The sequence below is a fragment of the Panthera onca genome, chromosome D1 (genome assembly GCF_046562875.1).
Source record: "Panthera onca isolate mPanOnc1 chromosome D1, mPanOnc1 haplotype 2, whole genome shotgun sequence".
NCBI lineage: Eukaryota > Metazoa > Chordata > Mammalia > Carnivora > Felidae > Panthera > Panthera onca.
The window spans coordinates 6,687,142-6,700,731 of record NC_138348.1 but is presented as its reverse complement, the minus strand read 5'-3'; the positions used below and the strand labels follow the sequence as shown (position 1 = coordinate 6,700,731).

General features: G+C 64.4%; 1 protein-coding gene across 4 annotated transcripts; it reads left to right on the top strand.

Moving 5' to 3' along the window:
• Positions 1-548: 548 nt before the first annotated feature.
• On the top strand, positions 549-12,264 carry SIPA1 (signal-induced proliferation-associated 1). 4 transcript variants are annotated; one of them, XM_060607247.3, is made up of 16 exons: positions 549-677; positions 2,995-3,755; positions 4,421-4,548; positions 4,634-4,810; positions 6,841-7,015; positions 7,725-7,828; positions 8,086-8,243; positions 8,324-8,933; positions 9,272-9,546; positions 10,468-10,695; positions 10,813-10,924; positions 11,018-11,126; positions 11,225-11,326; positions 11,422-11,476; positions 11,699-11,777; positions 11,872-12,264. In XM_060607247.3, the coding sequence occupies exons 2-16, from the start codon at positions 3,083-3,085 to the stop codon at positions 12,016-12,018; spliced, it is 3,132 nt and encodes a 1,043-aa protein (XP_060463230.1). In that variant the 5' UTR covers positions 549-677; positions 2,995-3,082; the 3' UTR covers positions 12,019-12,264. The 4 variants fall into 4 exon arrangements, with proteins under 4 accessions (XP_060463230.1, XP_060463229.1, XP_060463228.1 ...); XM_060607246.3 differs by having other exon boundaries at positions 11,401-11,476; XM_060607245.3 differs by having other exon boundaries at positions 10,813-11,126.
• The last annotated feature ends 1,326 nt before the right edge of the window (positions 12,265-13,590 follow it).

Genomic DNA, 13,590 nt, shown 5'->3' with positions numbered 1-13,590 from the left:
GTTATGATGGAGATAGAGGTAAGGCCCAGGTAGGGTTCACGTAGCCCTAGGTCCCTTCCCCCCCCAACCTGTTCCTTTTGAAGCCTTGGTCTGAAGTTCATTTTGTTCACTTTCTCATCCCTGTATTTTCAAACACTTCCAGTTCATGAGGCTAGTGCCTATAATTATCGGCCTTGACTTTAGCCGAAGCCCATCTCTGAACCTCAGTTTATCCAGCTATAAAGAAGAGAGGACACCTGTCCAAAATGTTTTAAGAATAAATGAGAGCGCGTGGAGAGTAGGGTTCAGTGCTTAGTAAGTGCTCATAAATACTCAGTTTCTGAGCACCTGCTGCGTGGGGTGGATGGGTGGGAAGGGAGGGGGTTGCTAAACGCTCCAGGAATCCTGCTGTAGCCCTCGGACTTGGTCTGGACGGCAGGTACACTTCAGCGTTTCTCGGCGGAGGCTGGAGGCCCCACAGCGCTCGGACTGCGCGCCCGCCTTGCCGACGCCTGGCCAGTCCCCGCCCGCGGTGCTTCCCGCCGGCCCAGGCTGCTCCCAGGCCGGCCCCGCCCGCTCCGCGGCGGCCCCGCCCCCCGGCACGGCCCCGCCCCCAGGCGGAGCCAGCGCCCTAGCGCTAACGGGAGAGGCAGCGGAACCTCAGCGCGGGAGGCGGCCACCAGGCGGGAGCCCTAGAGGTACCGGCGGGAGCGGGGGAGTGGAAGCAGCGAGGTCGGGCCAGACAGGGGAAAAGGTGGCTTGGCGTGGGCCTGGGTGGTGTGTGTGTGGAAGGGGGGTCCTCGGCGCGTTCGCCGCCTGCACCCTCCCAACCTCCGTCCGGGCTCCAGCTCCAGTCCCGAATCAGTACGTCCAGTCCCCTGCCTCCGGCCGGCGGCCCCCACTCTGCTCTGCGTGATGGCCCGGCCCGTCCAGTGTGCCGGCGACTGGATGCGGCGGCCCCCGACTCCTCTGGGCGGCGCTGGCGACTGCCCCTGCTGCCGGCTGTGTGAGGGGCTCCCCCTGTTCTGGGGCTCCCCTTGTCTCGGGGCGGCCTCCTCCTCAGCCTTTGCGCACTGTCCCCCAGTCTCGGGCCCGGCCTGGGAGGAAACATCTGTCGCCCCCTTGGCAGCAGAAATGGGGTCGTGACCTCCAGATGTGCTGGGAGGCGTCCAGGGCCTCCTCCTGGGGCAGCCAGGCCTTCCGGATCTGTGGGGGCGGGGCCGGCCCCCTCCCCCCAAGTGACACAGGCTGCGAGGAATGTCCCGGCCTCAATGGACCCTGTGTGAAGCTGCCGGGTGGGGGGCAGAGCCCAAGAACACCCCCCAAGGCAAGGCTAGAGCCCAGCACTGGGCCAGAGCGAGAGGCACCCCACGGGCTGTGCACAGACACGTACACAGAGCTCAGCCCACGCGGAGCAGGGGCTTACACGGCTCCCCTCTCTCGTGTCCCCTCCCACTCCAACACACACTTCACAACCCAGGCCCAAGACCAGGGCCTGCATCATCACCACACATGGTCAGCTTCACACTCTTCAACCTCCTTTCAGGCTCCCAGTGGTGTTGGGAAAGGGCAGAAGGTTAACCCCATTTTAGGGATGAGGGAACAGAGGCTCAGGGGTGAGGTCAGAGGTTGTCCTAGGAGAAACTAAGGGAGGAGGCACCCCGAGCGTGGTGGCCTACCCTTGCTTTGTCTTAGAGCTTAAGCTCAGGGGTGGACGGAGCCCTGGCCCCCACCCCGGCCACACACAGTGTCACCGGAGGATGCCCAAAGCCCTACCGGCAGTCGCCTGTGTTCCTAGTGGAGGGTCCCACATCCCTGTCCTGCTTGCCCGCACCAACCTGAGTTCACCTGGGGTGGCTTCCCTCACCTTCTCACACTACCCTTGGCACCTGCCCCTGGCCTCGACACGTTTCCGCATTTAGCAGGTCCCTGGGACCTTGGGTATCTCAGTCTTACATCCCGTGAGACCTCGAGCCTCAGCCCAACACCCCCCGCTCACCCCACACCTACACACACAGGGACGGGAGTGGGCAGGTACTGCGCTGTCTAGGCCCTGGAGATTGACAGAGCCGGGTTCAAATCCTTGCTGTAACATGGAATTACTTCAGGCAAGAGCATCCCTTTCTCTGGATCTGTTTGACCATCTGTCACACGGGGTTCAGACCTCCCTGTCAGCATCAGTGAGGCCAGGTAGGCAGCTGTCCCGTGGGTCCCAGTTCCAGCAAAGGGGTTCCGTCAGTGTGACTCCTTCCCCTGCCCCCAGGCATGGCCACAGTAGGCTGCAGAGAGTGAGCCTGGGCCTGTCCTTCGGGCCAGGGGGATGGGTCCCATGACTGAGCTGGTGTGACCCCAGCACCTTCCTCAGGATATGGTGCTGGGCAGGGGGCTGGGCTCAGAGTTGGGGCCACTTCCTGTACTGAAGGAAGTACTCTTGTCGTTTCTGTTGCCCTCCCAGTGCCCCCCGGGAACCTCTGTGTCCTTGAGGTATTGAGGCCATGAGGGCCCGGGCATTGAGACCCAGCTTCTGGGTGCTCGGCTTCTGCGGGACCCTGAAGGAAGTGGGAGGGGCAGGGAGGAAAGTCTCTGGGGACAGGACGTCCTCCCTTTGTCAAGTGGGTAAGACCCAGACATCAGTGGCCCCATGGGTTTCCCGTCCCAGTGAAGACGAATCGTCTGTCTAGCTGGGCCAGGACTTGGTGGGGACCCTCATTCTGGGCCCAGGCCAGAGCCACGGTGTGTGCCGTAGGAACTGACCGCCCCAGGGCTGCCCGGACTCCAAGACCCTCAGGGCCAAGGCCCAGACAGCCCGGCCCCTGGCCCTGCCCCTCACTTAGCTGGAGGAGGGGGCTGGAAACCTCAGCCTAGGGCAGACGAGGAAGTGGCCAGGAAAGCGGAAGAGGCTTTGATGGTCGCGGAGGGGGGCCGGAAGCCAACCCGCGTGGTGGAGGGCCAGGCTGGGGGCCCGGGTTCCTGTTTTCTCCCCAGGCCCCACTGAACAGCCCCCTCCTCCCTCAGGGCAGGAACTGGCCTGCCGCCCGGGCACCAACCACCCGCGCCTGCCAATGCGACCCGGCCCCCGGAGAGCCAGGCCCACATCACGCCCATGTGGGCCGGTGGCGTGGGGAGCCCTCGGCGGGGCCCGGCCCCTGCGCCCACCGATGACCTCTTCGCTCGGAAGCTGCGCCAGCCGGCCCGGCCCCCGCTGACACCGCACACCTTCGAGCCAAGACCAGCCCGGGGCCCGCTCCTGCGCAGCGGCAGCGATGCCGGCGAGGCCCGGCCCCCCACACCGGCCAGCCCTCGCGCCCGGGCCCACAGCCACGAGGAGGCCAGCCGCCCTGCCGCGACCCCTACCCGGCTCTTCACTGACCCCCTGGCACTGCTGGGGCTCCCGGCCGAGGAGCCGGAGCCCGCCTTCCCGCCGGTGCCTGAGCCCCACTGGTTCGCCCACTATGACGTGCAGAGTCTGCTCTTTGACTGGGTTCCGAGGCCGCGGGGGACGGGCGGCCACGCAGAGGCTGGCTCTGGGACTCCGGCCTCCGCTGAGGACCCGTCCGCCAGCTCGGACCTGCTGCTCGAAGCGCCTGGCTTCGTGAGTGAGCTCGGGGGTGAGGGCGAGCTGGGCCTGGGTGGGCCGGCGTCCCCACCCGTGCCCCCTGCACTGCCCAACGCGGCCGTGTCCATCCTGGAGGAGCCGCAGAACCGAACTTCGGCCTACAGCCTGGAGCACGCAGACCTGGGAGCTGGCTACTACCGCAAGTACTTCTACGGCAAAGGTAAGGGGAGGGCTGGGCAGCAGGCCCTGTCACCTGACCAGCACACGGTAGGGCTCAGGAGTTGTCATTTCCCTGTCAAGTTTCCGGCCAGCTGCGTGAAGGGTCAGGGTCTGCCTCTGGGGCCAAGACTGCCCTGCAGGGCCTAGCTTTAACCACCTCCCTGAGGCCTTCTGCCTGCATCGATTCATCCTACCCCTCCTACCCCTCCGAGCTGGGGAGAGAATTTCTATCAACACTTCTGTGAGGTGAAGAGTGAGGTGTGAAAACCTCTGCACCTGGGAACCTCGTTCTCGTCAGTTCCCAGAAGGGAGGGCCCCAGACGTCCTGCAGCAGAAGACGGGAGGATGTGGCTGGCGGGGCCCCGGCAGGATCTAGGCCTGGAAGCCAGCGGGCATTGGCCCCCTGGGTCTGGGGCAGGTGTGAGGTGTGCCGAGCCGCCCAGGGGGCGTGGCAGAGGGCCAAACACGGATAGGGATTTGGCCTGGTAGAACGGGGGCGGGGCTGCGGAGGGAGTGGGCCTTAGTCTAGGGTCCCCGCTAGGTGAGGGGATGGGGCGTGGGGGGGGGGGTGGATTTAGTGATGGGCGTGGTCGAGCGGGGTGGGACCCCCGGGGGGGTGTGGGGCCGGTCATCCACCGACCGGCCTTCCCCCGCACCCCCCTCCAGAACACCAGAACTTCTTCGGACTGGACGAGGTGCTGGGCCCGGTGGCAGTGAGCCTGCGGCGGGAGGAGAAGGAAGGCAGCGGAGGAGGCACTCTGCACAGCTACCGCGTCATCGTGCGGACCACACAGGTGGGCCGAGGTCATGGGACCCGAGCGCGCTTTGCCTCCTCGAAAGCCTGTATGGATCCTGAGCGCCCCTATGTCCCCTCCTCAGCTCCGGACCCTCCGCGGCACCATCTCGGAGGATGCGCTGCCGCCGGGGCCCCCGCGGGGTCTGTCCCCGAGGAAGCTTCTGGAGCACGTGGCGCCGCGGCTGAGCCCAACCTGCCTGCGCTTGGGCTCAGCCTCACCGAAGGTGCCCCGCACGCTGCTCACACTGGACGAGCAAGTGGTGAGTGGCCGGTGTCCCCGTGCAGCCCCTACAGCTAGACCTGGTCTGAACCCAGTCTGCTCAGCTCCCAGCCGCCTAGCCCTGACCCTGATCCTGGGCTGGACGGTGACCCCAAGAGAGCTGGCTTTTCAGAGGGGGCAGCACAGGTCATCCAGAGCCTTGCCTCTCAAAGTATAACCCGTAGACCAGCAGCATCCACACCATCTGGGAGCTTGTTAGAAACGCAGACTTTTGGGCCCTGCCTGTCCCACCGCATCAGAGCCTGTACTTTCAGAAGATCGCAAGTTAATTGCCATGTACATTTCAGTTGAGAAACACTTGCTCCCCTTCCTGCAAGTCCCTCTCCTTCCCTGTCAGTTTGCCCTGCAAGGTGCTGCTTAGTCTCCTCTCAGTGTGGGGTGCTCACTCCTTCCTGGGGCTGCCTGTTCCACTGTGGGTCAGATCAAGCCAGTGGAAGTCCTTCCCGGCCCTGTGCTGAAAGCTGCCCACTGGCTCCGATTCTCCTCCTCTGTGTCATTCGGTCTGTCAGCCATTCAACAAACATTTTCTCACAACTTGATGCTGGGCCCCGAACTGGACACGTGGGGACATGTCCAGACCAGGTGCTGTCCTGGAGTAGCTCACAGCCAGTGGGGAGAGAGAGAGAGACCCACAGTTAATCGTGGAGCAGTGAAAGAGGAATATTGAAGGCTCCATGGGGCGCCAAGGGTAGTCTTGACAGCCCTTCCTTGGCTTGGGGTTTAGTATCATGGTGGAAATGTAAGGGCTTGGCTCAGGAAGAACAGGTGTCTTCTAGACAGAAGAAACAACTTGTGTGAAGGCTTAGTGACTGAGGGCAGGTCACACTGGGGTCCTATAGGCAGTTCTGTGTGGCAGGAGTAGCACTTGGGGGGAAGGGGGATGGGGAAGGCTTGTATTTGGGAAGGCTTGCATTTGGTCCTGGGGGCACTGGGGAGCCATGGAAGGTATGAAAGGTAGAGCAGCCTTCAGGTGGCAGTGTGGAGGCCAGACTGGAGGGGCCAGGCCAGAGGCTGTTGTAGTCATCCAAGCCAGACCTGATGGTGATGATGGCAGAGGTGAAGAGGAGATGACAGTCCAGGGGTAGGTGGGTGGGATGGGAGCGGCACAGTGAGGGGCGTGAGGTGCCAAGTGGGGGGAAGGACACTTGGGCAGCCGGAGAAACGGGTCTGGAGCTCAGAAGAAAGGTCTGAGCTGGAGGCAGAGACTGGAGTCTCTTCCCGTGGAGACGGTTGCGACCGTCACCGAGGGCAGAGACCGTGGGCGGAGAAGAGGCCCAGGCCGGAGACAGTGGGGTCATTAGGGTTTCAGGTAAAGTGAAGTTCCAGTTGTCCCAGGCGCCCACCATGGAGACAGCGTGCCAGGGTAAGGCACGCCCATGGGCTGCCCATGGGCTGAAGGAGCCGCAGGGATTTGGAGCTGGGGAGGAAGCGGGGCTACGGGAGTCAGGAGTGATGAAATTGAAGTGGGGACTGAGTGTAGACAAGCTTCTTGTGAAGAAAGGAGGCTGGAGCCCGAGGACCAGAGCACCTTGAGCTGTGCACGGTTAACCCCGGATGGAAAGGAGCCGGGAGCAGCGTGAGCGGAGGGGGTGCAGGGCTCAAGGCCTCCAGAGGCTGGGCTGGGGATGCCTGGGATTCGAGGGAGGGGAGGACAGGCTAGCCTTGAGATAAGGAGGATGACAATGTGAACGTTCACAGAGATGGAGCGAGCGCACCGTGGGCCGGGTCCTTTCCACGAATCACCTCTTCTGTGGTCACATGAGAACCACCCCCCTCCTGGTCCCTTCCCACCTGTGACTTCCTCTACCCTCCTGAGCACTGGGTGGGGTGGGGGGAGGGGGCAGGACAGACCAAGCCCACTTACAGGCAGAAACACAGAGGTGGCTTAGCGAGGGAGGTGCTCAGGGCCGCTCGCAGAGACAGCCCAGCCCCCAGCCCATTGCCCAAGACCCGGTGGGCGCAGGGCCCGAGAGACTGAGGCCTGGGCCCTCTGCCTGTGCTGCCCCGCAGCTGAGCTTCCAGCGCAAGGTGGGCATCCTGTACTGCCGCGCCGGCCAGGGCTCGGAGGAGGAGATGTACAACAACCAGGAGGCAGGACCGGCCTTCACGCAGTTCCTCACCCTGCTGGGCGACGTGGTGCGGCTCAAAGGCTTTGAGAGCTACAGGGCCCAGCTGGACACCAAAAGTGAGGCCCGGGGGCTGGGAGTGGGGGCGGACCGGTGCTGAGGGGCAGACGGCCTTGGTGAGAGCCCCCTGGCTTGTCACCGCTCCCCCTGTAGTGTCCTGGGTCTGAGGCCCGGGTCGAAGAGTTCTTTGGGCAGGTTGAGGACGTGGGTCAGGGGCCACACTGGCCAGGCAAGCCACGGGCTGGAAGGAAGGACTAGGATGGTCCCCCAAGGCCCTGATGCCCTACTGCCTGAGCCGGAGCCACGCGGGCTGGCAGGCACCGCTCCCTCCGTCAAACACACATATTCCCCCAGCCCTGCTTCCTCGGGAATGCCCCTGCCTCCCGGGTTAGAAGGGCCCCAGGGCCGCTTGCGGAGCACCTCTGGCCTCCTTCCCCTCTCAGCTGCTCCACACATGCGGGTGCCTGGGCCAAATCTGTCCTCTCCTGGGACATCCACCTCCGCCCCCCCCTCAGAGCAGGCCGCTCCTCACTGAGGTCCTCGTTCTATCTCCGCACGCCCACGCCGAGCCTAGGCTGGAGGCTGGAGCCTGTGGGGGAAGGGGCAGGGAGCGGCCACGGGTGAAGCCACGACTTCGTGACCTGGTGGCATGAGGGGTGGTCCGCCTGCTGGCTGGGGGGCACAGGAGCTCGAGACCGCAAGCAGGGATGCCAAGTTCGAGCCGATCCCTCTTGCTCTCCCCCCGTGTCCCCGAACCCCTGGCCACAGCGGATTCCACAGGCACACACTCCCTGTATACCACGTACCAGGACCACGAGATCATGTTCCACGTGTCCACGATGCTGCCTTACACCCCCAATAACCAGCAGCAGGTGTGAAGAGCTATGACGGGGCTGGGGGATGGCCACGGGCTTCTGGGGAACCATGGAGGGGGGTCACGTGGGCGGTGGCATTCGCACCTTGACCTGAGATCTCTCGAGGCCTAAACAACCCTCCCCAAAGACAATCACCCCAGACCTTCCCCAGGGGCAGGTGGGGGAGCCCCTGATGCCCAGCCTCCGCCCTGCCAGAATTAGGAGGGACTTGGGCAGACAGGTCCGGGTTACATCTCCTGCCATCTAACTCCCAGCTCCTTCGGAAGCGCCACATTGGCAACGACATCGTGACCATCGTGTTCCAGGAACCCGGCAGCAAGCCCTTCTGCCCTGCCACCATCCGCTCGCACTTCCAGCACGTCTTCCTGGTGGTGCGGGCTCATGCACCCTGCACGCCACACACCTCCTACAGGTGGGTGCCTGGGTGGTCCCAGTTCTGCCACCGCCACGGGCCCTCCCGGTGGCCCCTAACTACCGCCTCCCTCCCCTCAGGGTGGCCGTGAGCCGCACCCAGGACACCCCTGCCTTTGGGCCGTCTCTGCCCCAGGGCGGAGGCCCCTTCCCGGCCAACGCCGACTTCCGCGCCTTCCTGCTGGCCAAGGCGCTCAATGGCGAGCAGGCAGCAGGCCACGCACGCCAGTTCCACGCCATGGCCACGCGCACGCGTCAGCAGTACCTGCAGGACTTGGCCACCAACGAGGTGACCACTACGTCGCTGGACTCGGCCTCGCGCTTTGGCCTGCCCTCCCTGGGCGGGAGGCGAAAGGCGCCCCCTCGGGGCCCGGGCTCCGAGCTGCAGGCGGCGGGGGCGCTGGTGTGGGCCGTGCGCGCGGCGCCCGGAGCGCGGGGCGCCGCGGGGGCCGAGGCCCGTGGTCCCGACGACGCCGAGGTGCCCTGCCTGCTGGGCATCTCCGCTGAGACGCTGGTGCTGGTGGCGCCGCGCGACGGCCGCGTGGTCTTCAACTGCGCCTGTCGCGACGTGCTGGCCTGGACCTTCTCCGAGCAGCGGCTCGACCTGTACCACGGCCGCGGGGAGGCGATCACGCTGCGGTTCGACGGGCCCCCCGGCCATGCCGTAGGCGAGGTGGTGGCGCGTCTGCAGGTGAGGCCCGGGAGTAAGGCAACTCGCCGCCGGGTCCCTCCCCACCTCGGGGCGGAGCGGGCTGTGGAACCCCTCGCTCTCGCCGCCTCTCCCGCGAAAGGGGAAATTGGGGTTTGTGGGCAAACCCTGCCCTGGCGCTTGGCAGAGCTGGAACGGGGGCCGGGGGGGGGGGGGGAGCGGGGAGGTCGTCGGGCAGGTGACTTCCGGTCTCTGAGCCTCAGGCCCTCATCTGCCGGGGTGTGGGGGTGCGGGGGTGTGGGGTAGGCGGTCTGGGCGGCCTGGGACCTGGACTGGAGCTGGCGCAGTGCCCGCCCTGCTCACGCCCCGCCCCGCCCCAGCTGGTGAGCCGAGGCTGTGAGACCCTCGAGCTGGCGCTGCCCCGCGAAGGCCAAGGCCGCCTGGGCTTCGAGGTGGACGCCGAGGGATTCATCACGCACGTGGAGCGCTTCACGTTCGCGGAGACAACGGGGCTGAGGCCAGGGGCGCGCCTGCTGCGCGTGTGCGGCCAGCCGCTGCCCAGGCTGGGCCCGGAGGCCGCTGCCCAGCTGCTGCGCTCGGCGCCCAAGGTCTGCGTCACCGTCCTGCCCCCCGACGAGAGCGGCCGGCCCCGCAGGTCAGGGCCTGGATGCGGGGAGGTGGGAGGACCTGGCAGCTGGCCACCGCGGAGCCTGTGCCTCCCGTGTCGCCATTAGCATTCTCCCAAGAATACCCGTGGGGAGGGCTCTCCTCCAGAGAATCCCACGTTTCTTAATCTCTCTGAGTCGCAGGTGCAGAGTGAAGCCAAGATCCAACAGCAGCCCCATCTTTTTAAAAGTATCATCCACAGACGCATACATGCAACCGGCCACTTACCGGCTTAAGCCAGGATATGCAAACTTTTCCCCCAAAGGGCCAGACAGTAAATATTTAGGTTTTCTGGGCCACCTGGCCTCGGCTACAGCTACTCAACTGTGCTGTAGCACAAAAGCATCCATAGAGGACACATGAATGAATTCGTTTTCTTTGTTCCACTAAACCTTTATTTGTGGACACTGAAATTTGAATTTTATTGATTTTCATGTGTCATGAAATGTTCTTTTGATTTCTGCCAACTATTTAAAAATGTAAAAACCATTCTTGGCTCACAGGAGTAGGAAAACAGGCACATCTGCTAAAACAGGAAAAAAAAAAAAAAAAAAAAAAAAAAAGGCGCAGGCTGGATTTGGCTCCCAGGCAGGAGGTTTTAGATCTCTACCCCGGGTGATTTACTTGTGTCATTACTTAAATCCTCACAGCGGGCTGTGAATTGGTACAGTTTACCCATTTCGCAGACGGAGAAACGGGTGTTCAGAGTGATTTGCCCAGGATACACAGGGGCAGCGCTGGGTCTGGAAAAAATGGCCAGTAGTCAGGCAAACAGTTTTCGTTGTCGTTAGGGTGTCTGGAGAGCTCTCCTCCTGGAAGTGAGCCTCGGGCACAGCCGGGAGTGGGGCTGGAGATGCGGGACACCGGGGACAGGGTGTTCCTGCCTGACGCCGCCCCGTTCTCCCGCCAGGAGCTTTTCGGAGCTGTACACGCTGTCTCTGCAGGAGCCCAGCCGGCGGGGGGCCCCAGAGCCCGTGCAGGATGAGGCCCCCGGGGCGGCGACCCTGCAGCCCACCACGCAGCAGTTGCTACAAGCGTGCCTGCTGGAGGGTGGCAGTTCCACGGGGCCTGGGGATCTGGCTGAAGAGAGGACCGAGTTCCTGCACAGCCAGGACTCGCCGTCACCGTCACCCCGCAGGTGCTCCCTCTCGGCCCTCCCTCTCGTCCAGCCCAGTGAAGTTGGACGGCCGCAGTCTGTGAGAGCAGGGGCCCTGGGGTGCAGCTTCTCTCGCCGAACTGTCTCTGCTCTCCCCAGCTCCCTGTCAGACGAGGCCCCGGTCCTTCCTAACACCACCCCGGACCTCCTCCTGGCCGCCACGGCCAAGCCGTCAGCACCCGGTGCTGGCCGGGAGACCCCACCCACCCGGGTGAGCAAAAACAAGACTCGAGCCCAAAGGGCGGTGGTGGGCACAGTAGGGAGGGTGGACGTCCCTGCATCCGTACCCATTAACACCCCTCAGGATGGGCCAGGCAGCCCCAGTGGTTGTGAGGACAGGGGCGACCCAGCCCCAGAGCTGAGGGCCTCCTTCCTGCCACGAACCTTGTCTCTGAGGAACTCCATCAGCAAAAGTGAGTCTGGACCAAGGTGTGGGTCATGGGTGGGGGCGGGCAGAAGAGGGGCTGACTTGGGCTCTCCCTGGGCTGAGCCCACCTCCCTGTGCCCACAGTCATGTCAGAGGCGGGCAGCGAGACCCTGGAAGACGAGTGGCAGTCCATCTCAGAGATCGCCTCCACCTGCAACACCATCCTGGAGTCACTGTCCCGGGAGGGTGAGGCCACCAGGGCGCCGGGGGTAGGAGCCAGGATGGGGCGGGGATCTTTCTCCCTTTATCCTCCTGCCCAGATGGTCCCTCTGTCCCCACAGGACAGCCCATCCCAGAGAGCGGGGATGCCAAGGGAACTCCGAAGTCTGATGCTGAGTAAGCCTCCCCCTGCGGATCTAGCCCCTTCGCTGTACCTGTGTGGCCTCCATACGTGCCCGTCCGCTAGAGTTAAGCGTTGTCCCGAGCGGGGCTCCGCGCTCACACCCACAGAAGTCTGCGAACACAGGGGTTGGGCCCGTCTCATTTAAGCGGGCTGGGAGGCAGCCGGAGGTGCTGACACCTACCCTGGTCCCACGAACCTGTCCCCCACGTCCTCAGGCCAGAACCTGGGAACCTGTCGGAGAAGGTCTCTCGCCTGGAGTCCATGCTCAGGAAGCTGCAGGAAGATCTGCAGAAGGTGACCGCGGGGCGGATCGGGGGTCGGCGGGGAATTACAGGGCCACCCTGGGAAAGGAGCCGCTGCTCTGACACCTGCCTCCCACCGGTCCCAGGAGAAGGCAGACAAGGCGGCCCTGGAGGAGGAGGTGCGGAGCCTGCGCCACAACAACCGGAGGCTGCAGGCCGAATCGGAGAGCGCAGCCACGCGCCTGCTCCTGGCCTCCAAGCAGCTGGGCTCACCTCCTGCCGACCTGGACTGAGCCGTCTGGGCCAGCCTCAGCCTGGCTGTGGACCCGCCTGGAACTGCTCAGGTCCTTCCGGGTACCTGGGTCACAACGGGCCCGGGGCCCTCCTCAGGAACTCTCCCTGCGCACAGAGGCGCGTCTTAGCACTGCCCCCACTCCCCAGTCCATTATTTGGTGGTGAAGTTGCCCCTACCCCCCGTCCCTGTTTGTAAATATTCTGTGGAGAAGAGGGGACTTTGGGGAGTAAAGAAGCCACTACTATTTGCGTCTGTGCGGGTGTTCATGACACGACGGGGCGGGGGGGGGGGGTGTCGGGGGGGGGGTGAGTAGGGGGCAAATCGGTTTTGACCCCAGAGGCTCCTGCCAAGTTCCCAGGACCAGTTAGAAGGACAGGCCTTGGGGACATTGGCTCAGGCCCAGATCGGCACTCGCTGAGGGGTTCTCTGAGGCTAGGCCACCCCTTGGTTTCTCTCCCACAAACATTTATTTGTTCTGTTGGGAAGCAGATGGCCACGCCCCACACTTACTCTGCTTTATCTGGGAGCCAGGCCCAGCCAGGCCCTTGCCCTGGAACCAAACCTGAGGGAGTGAGACCAGGGGCAGAGGGACAGAGGTGGGCCTGCAGGCGTGGGGGAGGAGTTTAGGGGTCCAGGAGAGAGGCTGATTATGCTCCGATGGAAAGTCCTTTTCCAGGCCCTGCCCTCCAGGGAAGGCCCCACCTCCCCTCTCTGTAGTCACCGAGCCCCCAAGACTGGAGCTCCCTCGACCCCTGGCAGGTGACTGCAAGACACTGGGAAGGCCAAGGGAGAGGCGTGGCCCGGGTAGGGGCACCAGGGCTCACTCGGTTCGTTCCCCTCGGGCCTCAGGCTGGGGCCACCGTACGCAGCTACGCCGTCCGCTTCCTCGGGTCAGGAGCCTTCTCACCTCCCTCCTCGGGCTCGCCCGGGCCCCGCCTCTGGGGCCGGGGTTCCACCGAGCCCGGCCTCTCTGGGCGATGGGGTCGCGGGTTCGCAGGGGTCCTGACCTGGCGACCACACTCGGGTTCCGCCCCTTACGCGGACGCGCAGCTTGGCCTGGTCCCTGAGTGGCCCACCCCGCTTCGGGCCCCACCCCTGGCTCCGCCCGCTGGGCTAGAGGCTGGAACGCAAGCTTGGCTCTCCAGACGCTTTCCGATAGCCCGGCACTTCGCCGCTCTCTGGCGTCTTCCTCGCCGGCAGGCAGTCCACCACCGGAGTCTGCAGCCAGGGCCCACTGTCGTTCCCAGGGTACACGCTAGTTTTTGCAGCAAGCGCCACCGGTAACCCGCATACCTCTACCTTCACCCTCCCGCAGCCGTGCGAGCACGGAACTTAGATGCCATCCGACTCAGGACTGCGATTTCCCCGAAGCGCATTACAGGGCCGCCCCTCGCGGAATGCCGCCTGTGCGCGTGCGCACTTGAGAAGGCGGGGTCTTGCGGGCAGAGCCTTCGCGAACACTGCCTTACTGCGCCTGCGTCGGGTCAAGCCGGAAGTACGTCCAGCTCCAGGCCTCTGGGCTGTGGCCCGGCTTTTGTTTAGGCTCTCGGGGCTGCGGGTTTAAGATTTC